General features: G+C 58.1%; 2 protein-coding genes across 5 annotated transcripts; one reads left to right on the plus strand and one right to left on the minus strand.

The window, feature by feature from the left end:
* The first annotated feature begins 331 nt into the window (after positions 1–331).
* Positions 332–3907, plus strand: LDHD (lactate dehydrogenase D). Of its 2 annotated transcripts, XM_005504895.3 has the most exons (11): positions 332–487; positions 621–733; positions 994–1135; positions 1244–1385; positions 1922–2081; positions 2151–2350; positions 2432–2560; positions 3026–3153; positions 3234–3324; positions 3400–3511; positions 3594–3907. In XM_005504895.3, exons 1-11 carry the CDS (start codon positions 425–427, stop codon positions 3757–3759), a joined length of 1446 nt encoding a protein of 481 aa, XP_005504952.2. In that variant the 5' UTR covers positions 332–424; the 3' UTR covers positions 3760–3907. The 2 variants fall into 2 exon arrangements, with proteins under 2 accessions (XP_005504952.2, XP_021146512.2); XM_021290837.2 differs by having other exon boundaries at positions 1922–2350.
* Positions 3908–4188: 281 nt separating this feature from the next.
* ZNRF1 (zinc and ring finger 1) lies at positions 4189–23700 on the minus strand. 3 transcript variants are annotated; one of them, XM_065028956.1, is made up of 5 exons: positions 22847–23646; positions 6985–7080; positions 5797–5902; positions 5596–5686; positions 4189–5244 (listed from the first exon to the last, which is right to left on the minus strand). In XM_065028956.1, the coding sequence occupies exons 1-4, from the start codon at positions 23295–23297 to the stop codon at positions 5629–5631; spliced, it is 711 nt and encodes a 236-aa protein (XP_064885028.1). In that variant the 5' UTR covers positions 23298–23646; the 3' UTR covers positions 4189–5244; positions 5596–5628. The 3 variants fall into 3 exon arrangements, with proteins under 3 accessions (XP_064885028.1, XP_005504835.2, XP_064885029.1); XM_005504778.3 differs by having other exon boundaries at positions 4189–5465; positions 22847–23612; XM_065028957.1 differs by lacking the exons at positions 4189–5244; positions 5596–5686; positions 5797–5902; positions 6985–7080 and adding an exon at positions 17594–19761 and having other exon boundaries at positions 22847–23700.
* Between the last annotated feature and the right edge of the window lie 98 nt (positions 23701–23798).

Here is a 23798-nt window from a genome sequence, read left to right on the forward strand (position 1 = left end):
CCTAGCCAGCATGACTGGAGGCGTGGTGACACCTGGCTGGTTGGGAACACCTGGCCGGGGGGTGGGGGGGAGATGTGACCTGGCATGGTGACACGTGGGTGGACATGCGGGAACAAGGTCAGGTATGGATACACCTGGCTGGGTGTGGGGACACCTGGATAGACATGGTGGGCAAAGACAGTTACAGGGACACCTGGTCAGGTGTGTGGGCACGTGGGAACAAGGCCAGAGGTGTGGTGGCACCTGGCTAGGCACGGGTGCCGGAGCACAGGAACCCTCGGCAGGGAGGGGACCCGTGTCCCAGCCCTGCGGCCCCGACAGCCGGAGCCACCTTAACGTGGCGGTGCCGGCGGGAGGGGACGGGGCGGGCCCGCGCGGGGGCAGCGGCCCAGTCCCGGTGCTGGCCGGGCGCTTGGTCCCCAGCATGGCCCTGCGGCGGGTGCTGGGGCTCGGAGCGGCCCTGGGACGACGGAGCTGCTGCTCTCAGGTGGGACCGGGCGGAGACACAGGGAGCCCGGTGGGCATGGAGGGCCAGGGACCCTGGCATGGGTGGGGGTCCTGGGCCCCCCGGGCTGGACCTTCCTGCCCTTGCCCTGACCGGGGTCTCACTCCCGCCGCAGCACCCGCTGCCCCCTGACTTTGTGGAAGCCCTGAGGGCCGTGGTCGGGGGCCCCAACGTCTCCACGGCCATGGCGGTGCGGGAGCAGCACGGTCACGACGAGTCCATGCACGCGTGGGTGCCTGGGCTGGGACCCCCGGGATGGAGCTGTGGGCGAAGGGGCTGGGGAGAGGAAGGGTCCTGGGGAGAGGAATGGCCATGGGGAAGGGTCCCGGGGAGAGGAAGGGTGCGGGGCGGGGAACAGTCATGGGACGGGGGAGGAGGCTGGGGAGGGGAAGAGACTGGGGAGGTGAAGGCTGCTGGGAGATGAAGGCTTTCGGGAGTGGAAGGGTCTGGGAAGCTCCCTGGGGCAGCGGTGCCACCATGTCCCCCAGCTGTGCACCCCCGGACGCCGTGGTGTGGCCCCAGGCGGTGGGGCAGGTGCAGGAGCTGGCAGCACTCTGTCACCGCTGCCACGTGCCCATGGTGCCCTTTGGCACTGGCACCGGCCTCGAGGGCGGCGTCAATGCTGTGCAGGTACCAGGACCACCCAACACCCCAACACCCTCGCACCCCCTGCCTGCACCCTGCCCAGGGCTTCTCAGTGCTTGGCCATGCCCAGCCACACTGGTGTCCCCATGCCAGGGTGGCGTCTGCTTTGACCTGAGCCGCATGGATGCCATCACAGAGCTGAGCCTTGAGGACTTCTCGGTGGCGGTGGAGCCTGGTGTCACCCGCAAGGCCCTCAACAGCTACCTGCGTGGCACCGGGCTCTGGTTCCCAGTCGGTACCATGGGTGCTGGGTCACCAGGGAACAGCCAGGGAACCCTGGGCTGGGGGTGGCAGCGCTGGGAGTGCTGGGAATGCCTGTGGTGCTGGGAGCACTGGGATTACTGGGTGTGTCCATGGGGCTAAGGGTGCTGGGGTCCCAGGAGTGCTGGGTTCCCCTGGGGGCTGGGGATGTCCAAGGGCCTGGGGTGCTGGGGTCGGAGGGGCGTGCCCCGGGGTTGGCGTGTTACCAGAGGTGCTGGGAGGTCCCTTGGGTGTTCTGTTGTCCCAGGAGTGCTGGGATCCTCATTTGACTGGGGATGCAGTTGTCCCAGATGTGCTGGGAGTACCCATGGGTGTGCTGTGGTCCCAGGGGCACTGGGGTCCCGACAGTGGGCACACTGGGGCTGCCATGGGGACAGGCTCCCAGGGTGCTGGCTGGGTGCAATGCTGGGTGCATTGCAGGGTTCTGTGGGGATGTCCTGTGGCCACATCCCTATGCCAGCCACCCATCCCATCCCCAACCCTGTCCCCTACCCTTACCCACCCCTGTAGACCCCGGGGCAGATGCCTCGCTGTGCGGCATGGCAGCCACGGGCGCGTCAGGCACCAACGCCGTGCGCTACGGCACCATGCGGCCCAATGTCCTCAACCTGCGCGTGGTGCTGCCAGACGGGCGCCTGTTCCACACTGCCGGCCCTGGGCGCCAGCCCAGGTGGGCACAGGGGGCCGGGCCGGGCTGGGTGAGGGGCTGCCTGGGCACCTGCTCACCAGCCCCGTGCAGGAAGCGGGCGGCTGGCTATGACCTGACATCCCTCTTCGTGGGCTCCGAGGGCACCCTGGGCTTCCTGACGCAGGCCACCCTGCGCCTGCACCCACTGCCCGAGGCCACCGCTGCCACCATTGCCACCTTCCCCAGCGTGCGGGCAGCTGTGGACTGCACTGTCCAGGTGCTGCAGGCTGCCGTGCCTGTGGCCCGCATTGGTGGGTGCCAGGGGCTGGTGGTGGGACTGGCCAGGGATCCAGGGTCAGCATGGGTGCCCAGTGCTACCTCCTTTTGCCCAGAATTCCTGGATGAGGTGATGGTGGGTGCTTGCGGCCGCTTCAGTGGGCTGGAGCTGCCAGAGGCGCCCCTGCTTCTTCTGGAGCTCCACGGCTCCCGGCACAGCCTGGCTGAGCAGCAGCGGCAGGCGGGTAGGGATCGCATCAGCACAGGGACCAGGGGACTGGGGGTCCCAGAGCCAGGGATGGGTGCTTGGGCTAGGGGGGCTGCTGGGGTGCCCCAAGGACAAGTACTCAGGGATGGGATGAGGTGACTGGGGTGTTCAGGTGTGAAGGACAGTGCTGGGGGACCATGATATGGTTCTGGGGCGAGGCATGGGTGCCCAGGACGAGGGACTGGAGGACCTTGGGGTCACCAGAACGAGGGACAGGGGGACCACTATCCTGGGGGTGTCCTGTGGATGTGAATGGGTGCTCATATACTGGGAATGGGAGGAACCAGAGATGTCCTGGGATGAGGGATGGGTGCCCAGGAGCAGGGACAGCAGTGTCCTGAGGTGTGTGATGGATGCCCAGGATAGGGACTAGGGATCTGGGTGCCTGGGGCTGCTGTGGGTCCCGGCCAGGCCCCATTCCAGGGCTCCTGGCTGCTGGCAGAGGAGATTGTGCGGCTGAATGGTGGCTCCGGCGTGGCCTGGGCGGAGGAGCCGGAGGAGCGCGGGCGGCTCTGGGACATGCGCCATAGTGCCTGGTACGCTGCCCTGGCCCTGCGGCCTGGCTGCCAGGTGAGGGACAGGCACAGGGCTGGGGACAATGGTGGCAGCACCCTGTGGAACCGCAGGCACCATGGCTCTGCCCTCCCCAGGGCTACTCCACGGACGTCTGTGTGCCCATCTCCCGCCTGCCTGACGTGGTAGTGGAGACCAAGAGGGACCTGCAGGACTCCAGCCTCACCGGTCAGCGGGGCAGGGTTTTGGTTGCGGGGGCTGCTGTCCTCCCTGCCGTCCCCCACCTGACCCACAGCTCTGCAGGCCCCATGGTGGGACACGTGGGTGACGGCAACTTCCACTGCATCCTCGTCTTCAACCGCCAGGACCCGGACGAGGCGCAGCGCATCCACGCCTTCACCCAGCGCCTGGGCAGGTGGGGACAAGAACGCCCTGGGGGCACAGGGATGGATGGACAGATGTCCCTGTTCCATGCCCTGATACCCCTCCCCATGCAGGCGGGCGCTGGCGGCGGGGGGCACCTGCACCGGGGAGCATGGCGTGGGGCTGGGCAAGCGAGCGCTGCTGCTGGAGGAGCTGGGCCCAGAGGGGCTGGACACCCTGCGGTGCATCAAGGCTGCGCTGGACCCACACAACCTCATGAACCCCGGCAAGGTGCTCTGAGGGGGCACCAGCACCCCTCCAGCTGGGGGGGGCAGCCCCCCAGAGTCATGGCTGGGGTAACCAGAGTACCCTGTCCTTGTTCCCCTAAACTCCCTGTCCCCGCCCCTGTGGCTTGAGGATCCCAAATAAACCCCTTTGCACCCACGGCCTCCATGCACCATGATGTCTTTTGGTGGGGACAGGACACCTCAGCCCCTCCTTGGGGTCCCTGTCCCAAGCAGTGCACACACGCACCCCCAAAGTTTGGGGATCCGGGGGGGGAAACCTGCTTTAGCCACTTCCCCAGAGCTGTGGTGCTGAGGGTGCAGGGCTGGGAGCCCCTGAGACCTGTCAAGCACCACTGCAGCTATCCCCACACCAGTGCCGGCATAGGGAAGGGGCAGTGGCACCCCCCAGGCATCACCTGCTTCACCAAGAAAACCAGTGAAATAAAATAACAGTGAATATTTTATTGAACATTTTTTTAATACCATATCAAAACACCTTGACTAATGAAGGAAGCTCCCCCCAAGCTCTGAACTCAGTTTTTTCCCCTGTGTTTTTTTTTTTTAATATATAAATACAGAAAGGTTTCCCGCAGGGGCACGGCCACCGGCAGGGGAGGTCTCACCAACGAAAACGCACCCGCCGCGCCAGGAGGGGACAGAGATGGGCTGGGGTGTCACTGCCATGAACCGACTCCATCTTGGCACCTCCGGCAAAGCCACCCCCAAGGGCCATGGGGGGCCTTGCCCTGTACCCTCCTCAAAAGGGTTTGACTCCAAGGTGATGGAAAGAAAGAGGGGAGGGCGGTTTTGGCAAGAGGAGCCCGGCGAGGAGGGGCAGGAGGGGGCAGCTGGGATGCTGCAGCTCTCCAGTCTCTGAGTGGTTATAGCTGAGTTAAAGAGTGACCAGTCTGTAAACATCACCGGGGCAGGGAAGCTCAAATCGAAGAACACGCCAGTCAACACGAAGCTTCAGTTGAGTTTTTTTTTGTTTTTGTTTTTGTCAGTTTTCTCCTTTTTTTTTTCTTTTTTTTTTTTTTTTTTCCTTTTTTTCTCATTGTAAACACTTGAAAGACAGACCCCCATGGCTCAGCACGGGGGAGCAGTGGCCCCGCTCCTGGCGTGGGGCAGAGTCCCGGTCTCAATGCTGCCAGGGCTGGCGAGGAGATCTCCAAAAGGGAGACGGGAGAGAGGAGAAAATTCCCGTTTAGTCAGTGCAAAAAAACCGAGCAGAGCCCCCGGGCAAGTCCGGGTGGGAGGTGGGGGGGTTGCCGGTGAGAAATGCCACGTGCTCCGTTTGGCTGGCCGTCCCCTGGCAGCTTTCCCCTTTTGTTTTGGGGAGAAAAGCCAAACATCATGGCAGGGTTTTGGCCCAGGGTGTCCCCGGGACCTCCCTGGCAGGCAGAGCTCTCCTGGTGACCAGCGGCTGTGGAGGGGAGAGCAGGTCGCTCCGCTTTTCTCACACTGTCTTCTCCTGGATGTTTCTTCTTTCTTTCTAAATCTTTTAAATTAAAAAAAAACAACAACAACAACAACAAAAAACCCCAAACATCCAAAAAAAAATATAATAAAATAAAATAAAAAAAATTTGCTGTTGTCCCAAGTGGATTCAAGTTTCTGGGTTTTATTTTTGTCTTCTTGAGGAAATTTAAAGTCAGCCCAAAACTCCAGGCAGGGCAGGGGGGATGGGGAGAGGAGGTACAGCAGGTATAGCAAGGTGCCCTGCAAAGGCAGAGAGAGATGATGCCAGGTGAGGAGCAGGAACCACGGACACCCCATCCCACCCCCTCCTGGCCCTGGATTTACGCCCCCCACGGGTAAATTCCAGGTGAACAGCCCGCCACAGGCTCACCTTAGAGAGAAGTCAGCAAGCACGCCCGGCGGGTCAATCAGAAGGATGCTCCGGGCAAGATCTGTTCACTTCAAACCATGAGTCTATACAGCTGGAGAGAGAAGAGTGTGTCACCACTGTGCTGCCGAGCCTCGGGATGTCCCCACCTGCCCCCCCGCCACCTGTCTTGCGTATCCGCGTGCCCCGGTGCCCGGGTGGTACCTTTTGTGATAAATGCAGAGGCAGGGCAGCCTGGCTATCGTATCCCCCTGCAGCAGCTCCTCCAGGCAGATCACACACTCGCCGGCATCCTTGGTCAGCACATCATCTGGGAGAGGAGGAGAGGGCAGCGGTGAGACACGGCCCTTCATGGTGTCCCCAGGATGGAGGGGAAGCCACGGCCACCTCTGCAGAGGCAGCTGGGATCACAGAAACACAGAATCACGGAATGGTTGGGTTGGAAGTGACCTCTAGAGGTCATCTGGTCCAACCCACCTGCTAAAGCAGGTTCACCAGAGCAGATCACACAGGGTCACGTCCAGGCGGGTTTTGAATGTCTCCAGAGGAGGAGATTCCACAACCTCTCTGGGCAGCCTGTTCCAGGGCTCTAGCACCCTCAAAGTAAAGAAGTTTCTCCTCATGTTTAGTTGGAACTTCTTGTGTTTTTGTCTGTGCTTGTTGCCACTCATCCTATCATTGGGCACCAATAAAATGAGTCCGATTCCATCCACTTGACACCCACCCCTGAGATATTTCTAAGCACTGATAAGATCCCCTTCTCAGCTTCTCTTCTCCAGGCTGAAAAGGGATGGGCAGCCGAGTGGTAGCAGCCCCAGCAAACACTGGCAGGAGGCTCAGATGGAGACACAGTGGGGGGAAATAGGGCAGGGGCGGCTACAGTGAACACACCCCCTACCCCTGGCTTTCAAAAAAGCACTGTTGAAGAGGGAGCGAGCATCGCTCTCCCATGAGAGGTCAGGAGAGAGGATGGGAGATGCAGGAGCTTGCAGACCCGTGCTCAGCCCAGTAAACCCCACTGCCAGTGAAGAGGGGAGGAAGGCAACAACCCTTCAGAGGGGCAGCCCAGGAGGACACATGTCCCTGGCCCCAGACAGGCAGGATGCCTGGCCAGGATGGCTCCCTCGGGCACAGCACCCCATGGTGAGGAACACAGGGAGGGGGCTGTAATCCAAAGGGTCCCAAGGCAAAAAGCAGCGGGTTTGAGCCATGCTGGGGGAGCGGAGCAGGGACAGTGAGCTGCACCGCTCCGCTGGAGCACAGCCCTCTTGGCAAGCCAAGCTGAGCTGCCTGCCCGTGCAGCCTGCGGCAAGTATCTCTCCAGCCTGCCCGGAGCCATCCCAAGCCAGCAGGACGCCGTGTTCCCCGCACAGCCTGGCTATGGACCCTTACCATTGTAGGAGAGGCGAGGTTTGCTCAGACACATGATAAAGTGCATTTCCATCTCATCAGAAGCCACGGATTTGGAGCAAATGGGGCACTTGAAACCTGGAGGAAGAAAGATGAGCCCTAAGTGAGGGGAGGAGAAGAGCCCGTCCCGCATCTCAGGGTGTCCCTGAGGCCATGGTGGGGCATGACAGCCCCCTCACCTGCTGCCTGCATGGTGGCACGCACCCCACGCAGCGCCCGCCACGCGCCCACTCATCCTGTGCCGGCTGCCAGCAGTGCCGGCGTGAGGGACAGCCACCCGAGCCGCCGTGCCGGCCGTCCCCGCCGCGCAGAGGGCATGGAGAGCGTGCCAAGGCAGCGGACACGTGGCCATCAGCTGCTGCCGGCCCTTAAAGGGCGAGGAGCCGCCTGGGGCACGCAGCACGCCAGGGCTGGCGAGCGCAGGGGCACGTCCCCACACCAGGACAATGCTGTCACTGCTGCTGTGGTTCAGCCCCGCACAGCTGAGCCAGAGAAGGGCTCAGGAGGAAGGTTTTCCTGTGCGGCCACAGCAGAAGACAGGCAGGCTGGAGCTGCGAGACTGAATCGATGTTTTCTCCAGCTTTTTGCAGGAGTGAAGCAGGTGCTTGCCCCTCCAATGTCAGCCAACAGATCCAGCAGCAGCTGGACCTTACAGGCTGACATTCTAGCTTGACCTTGGCCTTGCCCTGACTCCTGGACCGGCCTGGTGACCCAGACTCTTGGGTGAACCTGTCCACGATGTCCAGACCTGCTCTGCATCCTTCCTTAGACAGGAAAACGGGGCCCAGCTGATGCCAGGGTATCACACTGATGCCACCACCAGCTCGAGCCACGCAGACCACCCTGGCATCATCCCCAGCACCACTGAGCAAGGCTGCCCTAGACCCAGGTTTCCAAGTCTCAAACTTCCAGGAATCAAATCCCCAACCAGCCCTGCGGGTCACCCGCTGGTGCTCCCTGCAGTTCCACCACAGCCAGCTCGAGGCCGGGCGGTCCCTCACTGCCCAGTGCAGCAGGGCTCAGGCTGATGCAGCCCAACATGCGCGTGCCACCACCATCACCATGGGTTTGCACCAGAATATCTAGCAATTCCCTGCCTGCAGAGAGGGAGAGGGTAATTTAAGGACCTGTCTTCTAAAAGCAGATCAGGTCTGACTGCAGTGCTGGTTAAGAGCTTTCTTCATATATATGCAAAGGCCGCTCAGGAAATAAAAGGAATGTACACAAACTATCTAAGGATGAATCAGGTTCATTTGCCACCACATGGATGTGGCAAGGGCATTTTCTTGCTTCTTGGAAGGGACAAAGTGCAGGTGGCTTTAAGAGGAGGCAGCTCAGACCTCTGCCGTGCAAACAGCCAGGATAACCGCTCAACACCTGAGCACTCTGTCATTAGTAGTGCTGATAAGTACAGATTACTTCCAGCAACCCAGATGAAGGTCTAGGACAGGGACAACAGCTTCTACCCCTCCAGAGGGCGGTTATTTCCCAGGAGGACACAGCAAGGACAAGTGTCACTGATGATGGGGAGACTCACTCTAAAGGGACCTGCTAAATCAAGGAGCCCTTGAGCCCAGCGGCTCCTCCGGCAGGGTGTCAGGCTGGCCCCCCGTGTGCCATTGCAGGGACACATCCCTGCCCTGCCAGGCCGAGCTGCGGGGTCTCTGCTGTGAATCTGGCCCCATTTGCACCAAGCCCCAACCAAACGGGCAGCGCCGGCAGCCGGAGACTCACGGGCAGCAGCACCAATCTGCCTTCTCATCTCCAGCCTAATTTTACTCCTGACCGATTTATACCTCGTGGCAGCAGTGCCCATTAGCTGAAATAGTTGTGCTTTTTTTTTCTTCTCCCAAGTGTTTACCCGCCCAGTGTATTTATAGAGCGGGCTCAGATAGCCTCCCAGCCTGCAAGACCCAACTAGCCTCCCCTCGAGAGACACCCTCCCCGTCAGCCTGCCTGCCCCTGTCCCCACCTGAACCAATCCTGCCTAAAAACACAGACAGTCTGCCAGCACTGCGGGCTCCAGTCTCTACCTGGGAAGCTCTGGGGACTGGTTTCCAGCAGCGAGCCCCTGGCACGGGGCGGCTGCAAAGGGCTCCCTTTAGAAATGGTGTTTGAGCTGTGAACACGATGTCAGGACAAGGCAGTTGCAGAGGTTTGGTACCATCCCCCGTGTACTACACAGGAAGACCTCGTTTTCTCCAGTCCCCCCTTTTTTCTGTGCCAATGTGTTATTTTAAACAGCTGACCCAGATCTGCTGGCTCCAGCAGCACCCAAAGGGACACTACGAGACACACAACAGGTGCAAACGGAGAGGGCCCAGGATGAGACTCGGCCTGTGGCTGCCTGTGCACAACCATCGGCAAAGCAGTAGGAGCCAAGGAAAGAGCAGAGCCCTTTGCAGGCTGTGGTGAGCAGCTCTGCCATATCTCCAGGCCTCTTTGCTAGCTGGGGTAGTTTTAGCACATTTATAAATAGCCAGCATGAACACCTATCACGCTTCTTGGTGTTCCCTGGGCAGCTGGCTGGGGAACAGGGACTCCCAGTGCTACCACAGCCCTGTGGCATGGACACAGGGACATTGTGCAGACAGAGGGACCCATCTGGAACCCCAGTGTGTGCAGGGTATGCTCCAGCCACAGACACCGGCTGCCACATGGGTCTGGGGGTCGAGCCATGCACAGAAGCGAACACACGTTCCTGGCTATGCATTTTGCAAGACGGAGGTGGTGGGGGGTGGAAAAAAGAAGAAAATGCAATTGCATACATTCCTGGGTCTGAGCGGGACAGAGGAGCCATCGCTGAAGGGCCCCCGGGCAGGGGGGTGCCCTGCACCCCAGCTGTCGGCACAAATACTTAGCATTACAAGAGCAACTGCTGGCACTGGAGCTGTGGGGAGCTCATCGCCAGGAGGACCGGGGAGGCAGGGAAGGGGATCAGGCTCCCTCAGCCCATCTCTGGGTGACCTCTGGGGGAAGGTGGTAGACAGAAAACCACTGAGGCCAGGGAACAGGCAGCACCCAACAGCGGCAGACGCCGAGCACTGCGCTTCAGAGCATTCCTGCGGGGTTCAGGTGGGTGCCGCGGCCCGGAGCCAGTCCTACAGATGAAAGGGCTGCTCTTCATAGAGTTGGCCCCTTCCAGGCCATGGTATTTTCCACATTCCCCGAAATCCCCGTTAATTTATCCTGCCTAAGCTGCCAGCCCAAGCGATGCAGGAGATTACATTTTGACAGCTGCTCATGGAAAATTCAGCTCCCTTCTCCTCGAACTCTTTCTGCCCTCCTCCCATATGCCTAAAAAAAGAGCGAGAGGAAAGGCTCAGCTATTCCTCCTTGCCTGAGCCTCCCACACCCCTGGGGAGGCTGGAGGGATACTCCAGGGAAAGGCCATGGATGCCTCCTCCTTCCCAAGTCACCCAGGGCAGCTGGCGACACTCCTGCCTGTGGCACATTAAACCTGAAGCCAGCACCATCACTGCAAGCAGAGCTGGGCAGGCAGGAACCAGCTCTTGCCAGGAGCAAGCGAAGAAGAGGAGGGTGCTGCGGGAAGCAGGATGGCCTGGAAAGGCAGGTCAGACCCAGAGCTGGACTCTTGTATCCTGCAGCAGACTTTGAGAAATCCAAGGGCTTTCCAGGGCTGTGAGACGCACGTTGTCAGGTCATCTCTCCGATGGCTTGGTCTAGAAACTGGGAGCAAGCAGTGCAGGTGCTCTCTGGGGGCTACTGCCCTCTGAGTATTTTTAGGAAGGTTAAATGGTTAATTTTAGAGAGCTACGCAAAGCAGAGCTGGGTACCTCTGAAAACCTGCAGCACGTCCTATGCAAACTGAAAAAGCCCCATGGTAAACCCTCACGGTGCCAAAAGCACCAGCACACAGGCTGACAGAGCTTTGGTGGTGGTTGGGAGGGTTAAGACACCTTTCCAACCCATCTGTAAATATCTCAAACACAGCTGCTTCTGCAGCTGGGACAGGAAATTCCCAGCACTTGTGTCTACCCCGCAGCAAGCAGCATTCAGGTCCTGGACACTGCTACCACAGCAGGTTAAACCATGAGTGGCTACACAAACTCCCTAAAGTGTGCCCACCCAGAAGGGGTCACTTGCCTGGTGCCCAGCCACCCCACAGGACACCGCGAGCGCCAGGGGCTCAGGGGTAAGCCCCTGATGTCCATGGGACATCTGGAAACCTCAGCTGTACAGCCCATCTCTGTGTCTCCAGAGAGTATCCTGGGTGCCCAGCCAAGGGAGGCAGCTTGCACCAGGTGAGGATGCATCCAAACATGAGATAAATACAGGGAATATTTGGTCCAAGCACACAGCTGAAGTAGAGTCCTGGTGCCTCCTCCTTGCCGAGCAAACCCTGAGCATCACACCTCCTGCGGCTTCCCTGGCATTGCCAGCTGAATCAGCACCAGGTGGAAAATGGAAGAGAGTGATCAGCTTAAAAAAAACAAACAAACAAAAAACAACCACACTAGTGATTGAAGAAAAGGGAGAGACTGAAAGACCACATGTATGGTCAGTCTGAAGCAGAAATATGTGGAGTTTGGTGATACAAAGGGACTCCAAGTCCTCCCATTCCCTTGCCCCTCGTGAGCTCAGCCCCGAGAGGGAAAGGATGGCAGAAGAGCTGCCCTCCTCACCAGCCAAGCAAAGGGAACCTGCAGAGTAAAGATATTCAGACCCAACATCTCCTGGAAAATAAACTCCCTACTGGATTAAAGCAGCCTTATTTTTTGAAAGTGACTGTCACAAGGCAGCACATTGGAGATGGCACATGGCGGGTGCAGAGCACGTCATCAGCACTTGGACACTGCAGTGACCTGGCAGCTGAGGACCTCCATGGGTGTCCTCTTCTGAGAGCATCACCCATGGTATAAGGATGCTACACCAGCCTCTGAGCGATGCAGCTGGTGATGCCACCTCGCTCCAGGGCCAAGAGGCAGCTCACAGCTGCACCAAGGACCTGTCCCAAGGACTACGCTCCCTCTGCCAGCAAGATGCTCACTTGGAGTGCCTGGAGGCCAAGGCACTCAGCAGGATCAGGCCCAAACCTTCTTCCCCTTTCAGAAGGAAACGGCATCAGCTGCACGGGAAGATGCAGGAGCCAGAGCCCGACACGGCCCCACGGCAGGACACAAGGCGCCAGACGAACACCGCGATGGTGCTTGGCTATTGTGCAGCTCAAGGGCTGACATGAGCAGGAACACGTAGGCAGGAAGGAGTAAAACACTTAAGCAGACTAATTTGCCAGCTCCAAAAAAGGGCCCTACCAGTGTCCTTCCTCCTGATTCAAGGCTGCGGGGAAGAGGGGAAAGCATAAAGGACAGGTCCAGGCTGGAAAGACAACATCCTGCCTTCCTGGGGGTGGAAGGGAGACAGGGCTGGGGAATGCCAGTGCACCAGCCCCAGACAACAAGCCAGGCAGTGGGGACGTGGCTGGGCCAGGACATCTCTGGATGGTGGCACATGGAGAGAAACCCAACGGTGAAGGTCATCTCAGCAAAGGGACAATCCTGCTCCATCCTCATCCCATCTCACCCCACCGTTTCCTTGCTGATCAAATCAGTTCATCTGGCTGAGCTGAGAGAAAACAAACTCTTGTAACATGAAGCAGCACCCCAAAAAGAAGCCACTCCTGTGCAATGTCTAAGAAAGGCTGTCCCTGGTTCGTGAGGGCTCCTGGCAAAGCCACCAAGCTGCAGGTGTTTGCTGTCAGATCGGCCACATGCCAGCCAAGGGTGGCAGGGACGTGCCATTGACCACGAAGCTGCCCAAGGTCAGCAATGCCCTAACGCTTGAGGCATCAGATTTTGGAGACAGCTCTGCCCACTCTCCCCGCTCTCAAGCAGCAAAGAGGAGGTAGATGCAGCAGCAAGAAAAAGGCATTGGTGCTCCAGGTGGATGTGGGGAAGCCACTGGGACCAGGGGGACGCAGGATGCAAAGCAGAGGGGCTGGGTGGTGTCACTTTGGCGCAGTCCAGGGCTGGCTTGCTGCAAGTCAGGAGGCAGAGATATATTTTTTTTTTAGCCAGCTGGTTTCTTACGGAGGCGGTGAGGTAGGACGGGAAGAAGCAGAACAGATTGCAATACTGGGGATGAGGAAAGCCAGAGAGTTGGGAAGGGGCAGGAGACGTGAGAGAGGGAGCCCCACAGACAGGAACTTCTGCTCCAAAGCACCCAAACCCATCAAGCCTCAGCAGACAGACACACCAAAGCCTTACAAGACACATCCACAGCTTATGGACACTGAGAAGCAGGAGAGAGAAGAGGCCTGGCTATACAGTCACAGGGACATCCAGAGCCACCCTCAGGGAAGATGTACAAACAGCCTCTGCACCCCAAGCACCCCCCTGCCTGTTGCTCTTGGAGTGTTGCCCCTTTCATAGTTGCCGTTGTGATTTTTGAACAAAAGTACCTACACTACAGGTAGAGAGCATCTCCCTCCTATAGCCCAGCCTGTGCTGCAGGGTCAGTTCCCCCAGACCTGGAAGAAAAAGGTGACCTCCCAGGGTCACCCTGCCTTCCAGCTAGTCCTTGTTTACTGCAGAAACACTCCCCCAGCTGCTGGGAACAGGCTGCATAAGGAAGAACGTGTAGCCCAAAGCTAATTTTAGCATCCTGGAAAACAGCAAAGTTAAGCAGAAGGGTCCTGGGTGACAGCCCAGTGAAAGCATTAACACCTTAGACTCCTGCCGTGTGGCTGTAGGGCTTGAATTTGCTGAGTTACAAGCTCATTCAGGGCCCCTGCTTGTCACAAAACCAGCCTGGGGTTATCTCATTGTGCAGAAGAGCTGCAGGGATGCCCGGAGCTGTGTCCCCAACTCTCAGGGGATGCTTGGGGTTCCAAATTCACCGCCCAGAGAGGAGAGGGATCCTGCAGGCATGCCTGGGAATTTCCAAAGGCTTTGCCAGCACACCTGCTTTTTTCCTCCCAAATATTTCTTGTGTGAAGCAGAAAGCCTGACTGCAAGCCCTGCTGTGGGCAGCAATCACCCACAAGATGCACAGAGCCAACAAAGCAACTGAGAGGTCCCAGGTGCCAAAATGAAGGAGTGTGGGGGATCCTCCAGCGGCACGACAGGACGCAGTGACTGGGAAATCAAAGCCAAAAGGGAAAGAGTCAGATGCTTCAGCTTGGCAGGGGCTGGGAGGGAGCAGCGAGGAAACGTCACATCGGGGTGAGTCACTTCTGACTAAGCCATCCGTTGGGGAGGCTCCCACGGAGTCCCCACCGCCGGGCTCCAGCCACCACCGAGCTGCCAGAGGAACTCCCGCTTTCGGAAAGGCTCAAGCACAAAAGCCTGACCCAAGCCACTCCCAAACACAATCGAGCCGGCGGGATGAAGTGGCAGCTCCCAGGCTACCCCACTCCTGACCCCCGGGTTATTCCACAGCAGAAAAGTCATTCCTTGATGCTGCTGAGACTCTATCACACCTCAGCTGATCTTGCTGGGAGGATGAAGGGACGCTCCAGAGACACACGATGACATGCCCCAGTGTCACGATGCTGGCAGAAGGATCAGAGCCCAGCACTGATCTCACACACGCGCTCCTGCTAGGAAGCAATCCCACCTGGCTCCTGGGACACTTTCTCCCCGGGCATCCCACGGCAGCACCGCACAAACGGAGCGGTGGAGGATCTCCCATGGCACATCATGCCTGGGCCATGGTGGCAGGAATTACTGGGACAACTGGTTTTCATTATTAGTGTAAGATCCCTGGGGTGTGTGGGAAGGACGGAGCACTGCTTTTCAGGGTAAAGAAAGGGCAATTTTTACATAGTGGGCAGAAAACAGAGCACGAAAGGCACATTGAGCTATGTCCACAGGCAGTGCACGATGGGGAAACACCAGTTCAAACTGGTTGTTTCTGCAAGAAGAAAGACATCAGTTGAAAAAAATCCTAGGCAGGAGCACACAGCAGAGCAAGCCATAAGCAGACCTGTCCCTTGCGCGGTAGGAGGATGCATGACAGCGAGCATCTCCCTGCTCCCCGGGAGGGTCTGCGATTGCTGAGGGATGCCCAGTGAATGAATCCAGGCTACTGGGACAGCAGGAAGGGAAAAATGGGGGTGCAGAGCAGCAGGATGATCACACACCTCTGCCATTCAAGGTGCGGTAGAATGCTCGACAGCATCAAGCTGACAGCATGAGCTCCCATTCTCCGGACACAGGCACCCCAAAGACCAGCTGCAGGGTGCTGCCTGCTTCATACCTGTCCACGGGAAGCAGAAAGAAATCAAAGGCATCTACAACCACCCTTGGAAGGGCAAAATTCAGGCAAATGGCAGACTTCAAGGGCTATGAAATCTATGTTGCAATAAATAAGCAGATGGACAATAGCATCAAAGCAACAAGATCTGTGTGGGGATAACTGAAATGCTGAGGCAACTCAGGCAGGGTGCTCAGCCTCACCTCGTCCCACTCAGCACCAGCTGAACAGAAGCCTGGCCCCAAAACTGACCTCAACCCATTTGACTCGACCTCCCTGCAGACAGTAATTTAACCCATCTGTCCAGAGCTGAATCCCACTTCATTCTGCCCAGCTACAGATGTATAGGCCTTGAATGGATGGATGGATGGATTGAAAGGTGGATCTGATTCCCCTGCGGCACTTCCAACGAAAGACACCTCCATCACCTTGCAGGGAGAGCTCCCAAATGAATTCCTGCAATTACTCCAGCTGCATGAGAAACTGCAGGTTTTCCCTCACCAGCAAGAAAGATTTCTCCAAAAAACAATCCCCAAAATGCCCACCACACTAAGCTGTAACACAATTGTCTGCGATGCGACGGGCAAAGCCCCTGACACCACCAAGCCAAGCCATGATCAGAAAAACACGCAGCCACAGCGAAAGCTGAGGGGAGAACAAAATCAGTTGCCTTTCAAGGCAGCAACAGGCAAAGAGGGACGGAGCACGTGGAAACTCTAATGCCAAAAGCCCCAGCCTGGGGGGAAATAAAATGCTGGGCAGGGATGCGGGGCAGAGAGAACATCACTCGTTTCTCTTGCCTGACTGCTGCTTTCCTTCTCTTGCATTGCAGGCAGCTGGCCTCTAAAAATACCCACTGTTGTCACGCCGTCTGCCTGCTAGGGCCAGGAAACAGCTCTGAGCAGCTTTCAGTTCAATTCTTCGTCTGTGCCCTTGTGCCTCACTTTGCCAGGGCCCATCCCAAGCTCCATTTCTGGGCCTGGTAGGTGACAATCCCTTGGGAACCATGCCCATAACCCAACACAGCCTCAACAAGCCCAGGGTGCTCGGTGGGAATATATAGCCCTGGAAAATGTCTGCTAGCATTGCTAGAACTAGCAAAACGGTAACTATTTCCACTGTATCTCTCTGCTCCTCTACAAAGCACCACAAGACCGCTGCACAAGGCTCATGGTCTTGTTTCCACTCTGTTGATGGGAGGCCCACAGCTGCATGAGTGCGCATGAGAGCAGAGAGCCGGAATTCCCCGAGCTAATTCAGCCCATGCCCTCCCAAGCGGCACAACCCTGCAGCTGCACTGGGGGCCAACCTGCTGCCCACACTGGCTGGTTAAGCTCCATGGGGAAGGAGAGAAGAGTCAGCTCTGCCTTGGAGGAGCACAGCAGCCTCTCCAGCAGCCAGACACCATCCCCGCTGGCAAAATACACCTTGTATCAAACACCTTCAGCTGTCCACAGACCCACAATCAGCACCTGGGGAAGGGCAATGCCAGCACAGAGTGATGCATTTGCTCAAGCTCAGCCGGCCACATGCAGCACAAACCTGGCAGGATGCACGCATGGGCAACACCGACAGACCCAGCCCCATGCTGGCAGCACAGACACCAACAGCAAGGACCTGCCAGCTCCCCAGCTCTCCCCACTACCCTCCTCAAACTGTGCAGGACCCACAGTGAGCCAGAAAGCTAAACCACACTGAGAGAAAAGTAGCCCTTGTCCCCCACTTCTCCACCCCTCTCCACTACCCACAGCCTGGCAGGGCAGGAAACCCACCAGCAGCTGGGCTCTGCCCACGGGAAACGTTGTGCAGCAGCACAACAAGAGGCCCCAGGCCCGCAGAGCTTCCTGCAGCTGTATCTCCCCCCTGTCCCCAACAGAAAGCGCTGAGCAAAAGGGTTTGGCCAAGTAGTGCCTGCAAAGGACAGCAGGAGCAGCCCCTGGGGGAGACCCAAACCCCCAGCGGGTTCACCCACATTTGAAAACTGCTCAGTGGGACTGGTGCAGGTGAGACATCTAAGGCCCAATTTTAACCACTCCGGCTCTATCCAAAATAAGAAATGGGTCTGCCTCTCCAGAGAGAGACTTGTTGTACTCTGATGCACAGCCAGAGCAGGCAAGTAAACCACTCTGCACCACAGCCTGTTGCTTTACTGTATCACTCGTGAGCTCTTACAATTTAAATTTTCAAGGGAAGCAGGAGAAAGCCAGGTCACACTTACTCAACCTCAAGTATTTGGCACTTCTGGGGTTTTGGTGTACCAGCAGCAGAGGCAATGAGACACGCCTGGTGGTTGCCCACCGGCTGGCTGGGGTGCCACGGGACCGGCTCCTGCAGAGGGAATTCATTCAGAGCTCTCTGCTGCCTGTCTGATTCGTCACACGGGAGATTACATCGGAGGAAAAAAAAGCTGTTTTTTTTTTTTTTTTTTCCCCAGAGTGGGTTTTTCTCCCTCCCCGCATTTCTCTTGAAATTAATTTTCGGCATTTAGCAGCATTTTCCCATGACTCTCTGCAGCTCCCTTGGCCAGGCGCCAGCCCTGGTACCACTCCTTCAAAGATGCCTGCATCTGATTGATCCTCTGGCCAGCGAACGAGAGAGAGATGATAGGAGCCCTAATAGCACATTAATAAATAAGAGAAGCCTTTACGGTTATTCCAGTCACCGAAACAAACATCTCAGCAAAACAAACCAGCATGGGATAAACTTACGTCACAGGCCAGGAAGACAATCCTGGCTGGTAAGTGGGTCAGCCCTGGGAGCACGAGATCATCATTCTCAGCATCTCTGGAGCGTACGTGTGCAGAGGGGGGAGAGGGCACCCCAGCTCCCTTGTGCTGATTTATGCACAGGGCCAGAGAGGAGCGAGCCCGGCCAAGCCAATTAGCACATGCAGCAATTAGTGCGTCACTCCAGGGCAAGGCGGCTGAGAGATTTCAGAGGACACCGGAGTGGCAAGGCAGCGCAGTGACGGCCTGCGCTAGCTCTCGCTGTGGGGACTGAAGATAACCTCTGCTGCTGCCGGCTTCTCACGCACAACGCCAACGTTGTCACACTCAAACTTCATCTCCAGGCTGTGGGGCTGGGACGCAGCAAAGCTGCCCTCGAGTCTCCCATCTTCTGGTATTTGGTACTTTGTTCTTCCAAGGTAGCTGCTGCTCTTCCCCCAGCCCTGGGGGTATGCTGTCCTGTGGCCAGCTCGGAGAAGGTACAAGCAGAAGATGAACCTCTTCAGACCTGAAAAGTCCAGTGCTGAATATCTCTGACCCGGGGAGTCACCGAGACCATTCCTGTGCCATCTCCGCAGGCCTGGGAATGCTGCAGGTTCCAGACTTGGCTGTCAGGCAGTCATCAGCACCAAACCCACAAGAAGATGATTTGAGGACGGTCTCCTTTGGAAATTTCCGCTGACAAAACCAGATTCAACAATGGCAAGTTCCTGCAGGCCTTGGGGTGCCCTTCCCCTGGCCTAGCCCCTGTAGAGGGGGGAGGGAAGCATGCGTGATGTCTGCGTGTTGAAAAGTTGGTGGCAGGAAAGTCAGTGGTGGAAAGAGGACTCCCTCCAGCAGCTCACTGACTAGCCAGCTAGAATTAAGCCCAGCTTAAGGTTTTGGTGTAGAGATTACAATGTCAGGGCAAGCTTGGGAGTGAGGATTGCCAAGCACCATTGAGAAAAGGCTCAGGACTTGAAGCTGTCGGAGCACAGCAAGGACATGCCACAGACTTGCCTCTTCCCAGCTGGGCAGAGATCGGGGCTGCCCAACCCAGGTGTTCACACACACTTTCAGTTCATCCTCCAACAAGCAATCCCTACTTCACATTCCTGACTCCAGAGCTGGATCAAAGAGCACCTCCAGCTTGTTTCACTCTAACCCTGCCTGGAGAAGGAACCAGCCCAGCATCCTGGCACCGGACACCCCTCTCCCCCAGGCTGGGCCCTCCTGCTGCTGAGAACACAGCAGCTCTCTTGGCAGAGGAGACCTCCCGACCTTGCTGCTGCCAGCAGTCAGGACAAACAGGTTGTTCCGTCAGCGCACAGAAAGCCTGCGACATTCCTGATGGCACCGCGCAGAAGGATGAGCTAGGCATTTCCTTGGGCAGACAAGGAGATATGGATTTATTAGAGCTTCAAACACTCAAGGGCTTTAGGTGATGAGGGGGATTTCCAGATAAACTTTAAGCTACTTACAGCCTCTGCAAACTCCCTGAGATCCTCTGATGAAGATGAATAACATGAGTGATAGTAAGAGAACCACACAAAGCTGGAGACATACAGCACTAAACCACATCTCCTTTTTCTCCCTTCTTCCCACTAGCCTTGGCTTTTCCAAGAAGTCCTAATGGTCTGAAGCTACAGAGAAAGAGTGGTCAAGTGCTACAAGCAAACTCCAAAGTTGCAAAAGATGTTTTGCCATTTTCCACCCATGCAGGCAAGGAAACAGATCTCAGAAACCCTGGGCAGACAGGGAAATCCCAGAGCAGGTTCAGGTGGCGCTGGAGCCGTTACATTGCTCGCAGGGATGGCAGACGTGCCTGGGAAAATCCCTGTAAAGAAATGGGATTCACTTACCCCCAGAGGTCCTGTCCGCTCAGAGCGAGGGAACAAGCTCCACCACAAAGGTCAGAGCCCCCTCACCCACTCTGTTTGAAAGGGGCATTTACGCTTTGCTGTTCATTAGTGCAGCAGGTCTCCACCCCTGGCCCTGCAAGGACCAGAAGCCATCGATACGTAACTGCTCATGCTGTCCCTGCGCCCTGGCAGCCATGGCACAGCCTGGAGGATTTGGCAGCAGGTTCTCCTCGCCAACCATCACGACTCACAGCACCCTGCACTGATGCTGCAGCATACGCTGGCCCTGAGGACCACTTTGAAACTCCCTCCACACAGACTTCCCAGCATAGCCCTCTACCTCTCCCAGCACGCCTGGCTCTTCTGTAAGCCTCCGACTGCAGAGAGGGGAAGGAGTGACACCAGCCAGGGAGAAGAGCTCACCCCACCCCAGCTCACTCCTTGGGGTCTCCGCTGACAGACCAGATGACCCATGAAGCAGCGGAGAAGCGCACAAAATCAGCACCACAGATAAAGGGAGCGGCGAGGCGCCAAGCCTATCTGCATGCTCCCATTATCACTGACATGCTGCCGCAATGACAGCACCTTATCACCGGTGTTAAGCCAGGGCTCCTTGCTGTCCCACTGGGGTCCCCACACCACCCAGATCACACTTCGAGGCTCCCAGCACTCTCCCCAAAGCCAAGTACTCCTGGAAGACCAAGCCCACAAACACAACCTTCCTCACATGCCAAGATCGGCACCATGCGTGTCTCCAGCCTGCGCAGAGGCAGGAGTAAAGGGGCAGGCAGAGCAAGGATCTACTCTCCAGACCTGTTAGCCACAGTTTGGGGGCTTTTCTCCTTGAGGCAGTACAGCAACTTGGGCAGACCCCCGAGATCCCCAGGCACATGTCCTGCTGCGTGGGTTCAGTGCATCAGCAGGTGCCCTCATCCCCACCCTTGAGCCATCCTTCAGAAGGAGCAGGGACAGTCACCAGCAGCAATGTCAAAGCTCCTCTCCATTTACCCAAGCGATGCCGCTTCAGCACTTTCCAGTGGCTAATGGAGTGTCTCAGTGCCGCGACGAGTGGGTCAATGGGGAGGCAGCGGGGAAGCAGCAAGTAGCTCCTGACTGCCCTGCTGCAGGTTAACCAGCTGCAATGGGAGACTAGCAGGAATTTTAGCAGTCTTGAGGTGGCTTACTTCCCCTTGGTCTCCAAATCCTCCATTAACCTCTTACACTAAGAGGAAGAACGCAAAAGTTTAATGAGCTCCGTTGAATTTTCAGAATGGTTTTTGAGCATCCTCCACTCCTTTTGCTATTAATTAGCAACAAGGAAGAACCACCACCGGGAGAGTCTTCAGCACGGAGTGAACAGCTCTCACTGCTGCCCGCGCATGCTTTGGCACAGCTCAAACACTCTCAGATGGCCCCAAAAGAGGCACCAGAGAAAGCCAGTTCTTGTAGCACTTCCCACAGCTCACACTGCAATCTTCCAAGGACACCAGGTTTAACTTAACATCACACTCACGCGAGTGGCCAGAAAAAGATTACTTCATTTTGCAGATGGTTTATTTTTGTGAACAGGTTTTTTGACTCTCAACATTATAGTTTCAGAACTATCACCTAATGTAACCCATAATCTCTGACTGACCACCTCTACGTACAGATTAGCTGTAATGAAACCCTCCCCGCTCCAGCTTCAGGCACAGCAGAAGGCCCCATGGCACTCATTCACACAGAGACTTGTGGAATACCTGGAAGGATGCTGCACCTTAGTTTCTTTCTGTGTTTAAAAACCAGAGCGGTGGCACAGTCTGCACAAGGTCACAGAGCAAAAAGGTTTGCAGAAGTGCTCAGTCTCAGGTCCAGTGCCACACACCAGCCAGCCCTCTCCATCTGCCAGGGTGGACTGCAGGCACCCAGCTTATCCAGATCAATAGGAACTGGGCCTGGGGCACTATGCCACTGTGGATGCAATGCAAGACACAGCTTTGATCTGAGGAAAACAGCCCCTAAAAACTGGGTAAAGGGGAAAAATACCAAGATGGGAGTAGGAAAATGGGCTGCATGAGCCTCGATTTGCACTTTGCTCTCGTCCACTGGTTCAGTTTCAAGCCTTCCTGAAAATGAGGCACTGTCCCAAGGCATATTATGAAATTCCCAGACCACGTCATGCAAGGAGAACACTTACACCATCTGCAAGTGGGGCGGGTGGGAGAGAAATCCCAGACTATTCCAGGAAACGCAAGGAGACATCCCTGACATGACTTCCCCTCTAGCCAGGAGGGGAATGGAGGACCTCCCACCTCGCTCCCTCTACCCAGCCAAAACTAGGTCAGTGACACAGCCCTGCTCACTGCCAGAGATCCTCTCCAGACACCAGGACACACGGAAGGGCCCAGCCATGAGGGTTAGGATGGGGGCAACCGTGCCCCCTCCCTTAGCGTGACACATTTCCTGCAAAAGAGCTCAGCCAGCTCCCCGGCTCTGTTAAAGAGGCAGGCAGTTCCTCCTCTGCTTCCTCCCAGCACAGCAACAGTGCCAGCTGGCTTGGATGAGAAAACCCGCTTCAGCCTCTCCCTGGCCCTTTATCAGACGAAACATAGAAAAAAAATTCCCACACCTCACTTTCAAAGGCTTCCTCTGCCCCTTTCTGAGTTTCTAAAGCATGGGAACCACTACACCTGATTGGCACCCCCCAAACACTTTCAGAAGAAGCACAAGGAGCTCAGCCTGGTCTTCAAAACCAAGGGCTCAAGCTACTGCACCATTTTCCCCAGAGTCCATGGGGGCAAGGGATGCCAAAACCCCTGCTTCACATCCCAGAGCTAAAACATCTCCCTTCTCAAAATCCTCTTCCCTTGACCTTGACACAGATGCCAGCCCCAGCCTTCACCCACCCACCCACACCAGGGAAGGGATGTGGGTCCTGCCTTCAGACAGGGCTTGACCAGCTGGCCGAGTGGGGCACAGCCCCCCCTTCCCACCCTCTCCCTGTTGCCGGGTGATCCGAGCCCATGGCCACCCCCGGGCACCCACCGCGGGAAGGGAGGGCTCCGGGGAGCCGGTACTCACCGCTGTGCGAGCTGAACCACCGCGGTGCGATGTGGAGGGGCAGCGCGTCGGCCAGCGAGGCCCTGGCGCCCAGGTACAGCATCCCGTCTCTATGGTGACCGCCTCCCGTCTCCTGGTAACCGTTGCCATGGGCGTACGTGGAGTCGGAGCCCGGACCGCCGCCGCCACCGCCGCCGCCCGGGGCCCGCTCGGTCTCCCCCGCCGCTCGCGCCGCCGCCGCGTACAGCCCGAAGGGGACAGCGCCGGCCGCCGCCGGGTCCATGCCCATCCCGGCCACCGAGCTGACGGAGCGGCTGCGCAGCCCCATGGCGCCGCCGCCGCCGCCCGCCCGGTAATGGCCGAAGGGGGGCGGCCCCCCCCCTCCTCCCGGCGGCGGCACGGCGCTGTCATCCGTCGACACCCCCGGGAAGGGGCCCCGCGAGCGGGTCGCCGTGCTCTGCTTGCCCCCCATGTGGGCACCGCCGGGCCGGAGGGAGCCGAGCGACAGCCCCCCGTGGGGAACGGGGCCGCGCCGCCCCCGCCGCCGCTGGGAAGCGAGAGGGGGCGGAAGGAAGCGGGGGGGCGCGGGGAGCTACGGGAGAAAACCCATCCCCGCCCCAGGCATCCTCCCCCCGCTGGGCCCGCAGGGGCGAGGGCGCCCCGAGTCCGCCGCCGCCGTCACCCCCGGCGGGGGCCGCCGAGGGCTCCGGGGCCGCGGCGGGGGGGGGTGGGGAGCGGGACGGCGGGGGAGGAGGGGGGAGGGTGGACGCCGACCGGGTCGCTCCGCCCGCCTCGCTCCTGCCCGGGGCGCGGCCGGCAGCCGGGCGACGATCAGCTGCGGCCCATGGGGCGGCGGGGGGCGGCGGGGGCGGCGCGCCCCGCTCCGCTGCGCTGCGCCGGGCACGGCCTCGCTGCCGGCCGCCGCCAGCCGCCTGGGTGCTCGGCGCCGCGCCGGAGACAATAGAGGCCGGCA

This window comes from Columba livia, chromosome 13, assembly GCF_036013475.1.
Source record: "Columba livia isolate bColLiv1 breed racing homer chromosome 13, bColLiv1.pat.W.v2, whole genome shotgun sequence".
Lineage (NCBI taxonomy): Eukaryota > Metazoa > Chordata > Aves > Columbiformes > Columbidae > Columba > Columba livia.

Excerpts from the sequence above, each read along its gene's own strand:
- LDHD (XM_021290837.2), top strand. The coding sequence starts at position 425 with ATGGCCCTGCGGCGGGTGCTGGGGCTCGGAGCGGCCCTGGGACGACGG. Across the intron at positions 734-993 it reads CACGACGAGTCCATGCACGC|CTGTGCACCCCCGGACGCCG; the intron begins GTGGGTGCCTGG and ends CATGTCCCCCAG. Across the intron at positions 3,154-3,233 it reads CCCTGCGGCCTGGCTGCCAG|GGCTACTCCACGGACGTCTG; the intron begins GTGAGGGACAGG and ends TGCCCTCCCCAG.
- ZNRF1 (XM_065028956.1), bottom strand. The coding sequence starts at position 23,297 with ATGGGGGGCAAGCAGAGCACGGCGACCCGCTCGCGGGGCCCCTTCCCG. Across the intron at positions 5,903-6,984 it reads ACCTCGCCTCTCCTACAATG|ATGATGTGCTGACCAAGGAT; the intron begins GTAAGGGTCCAT and ends CTCCTCTCCCAG. Across the intron at positions 5,687-5,796 it reads CTCTGCATTTATCACAAAAG|CTGTATAGACTCATGGTTTG; the intron begins GTACCACCCGGG and ends TTCTCTCTCCAG.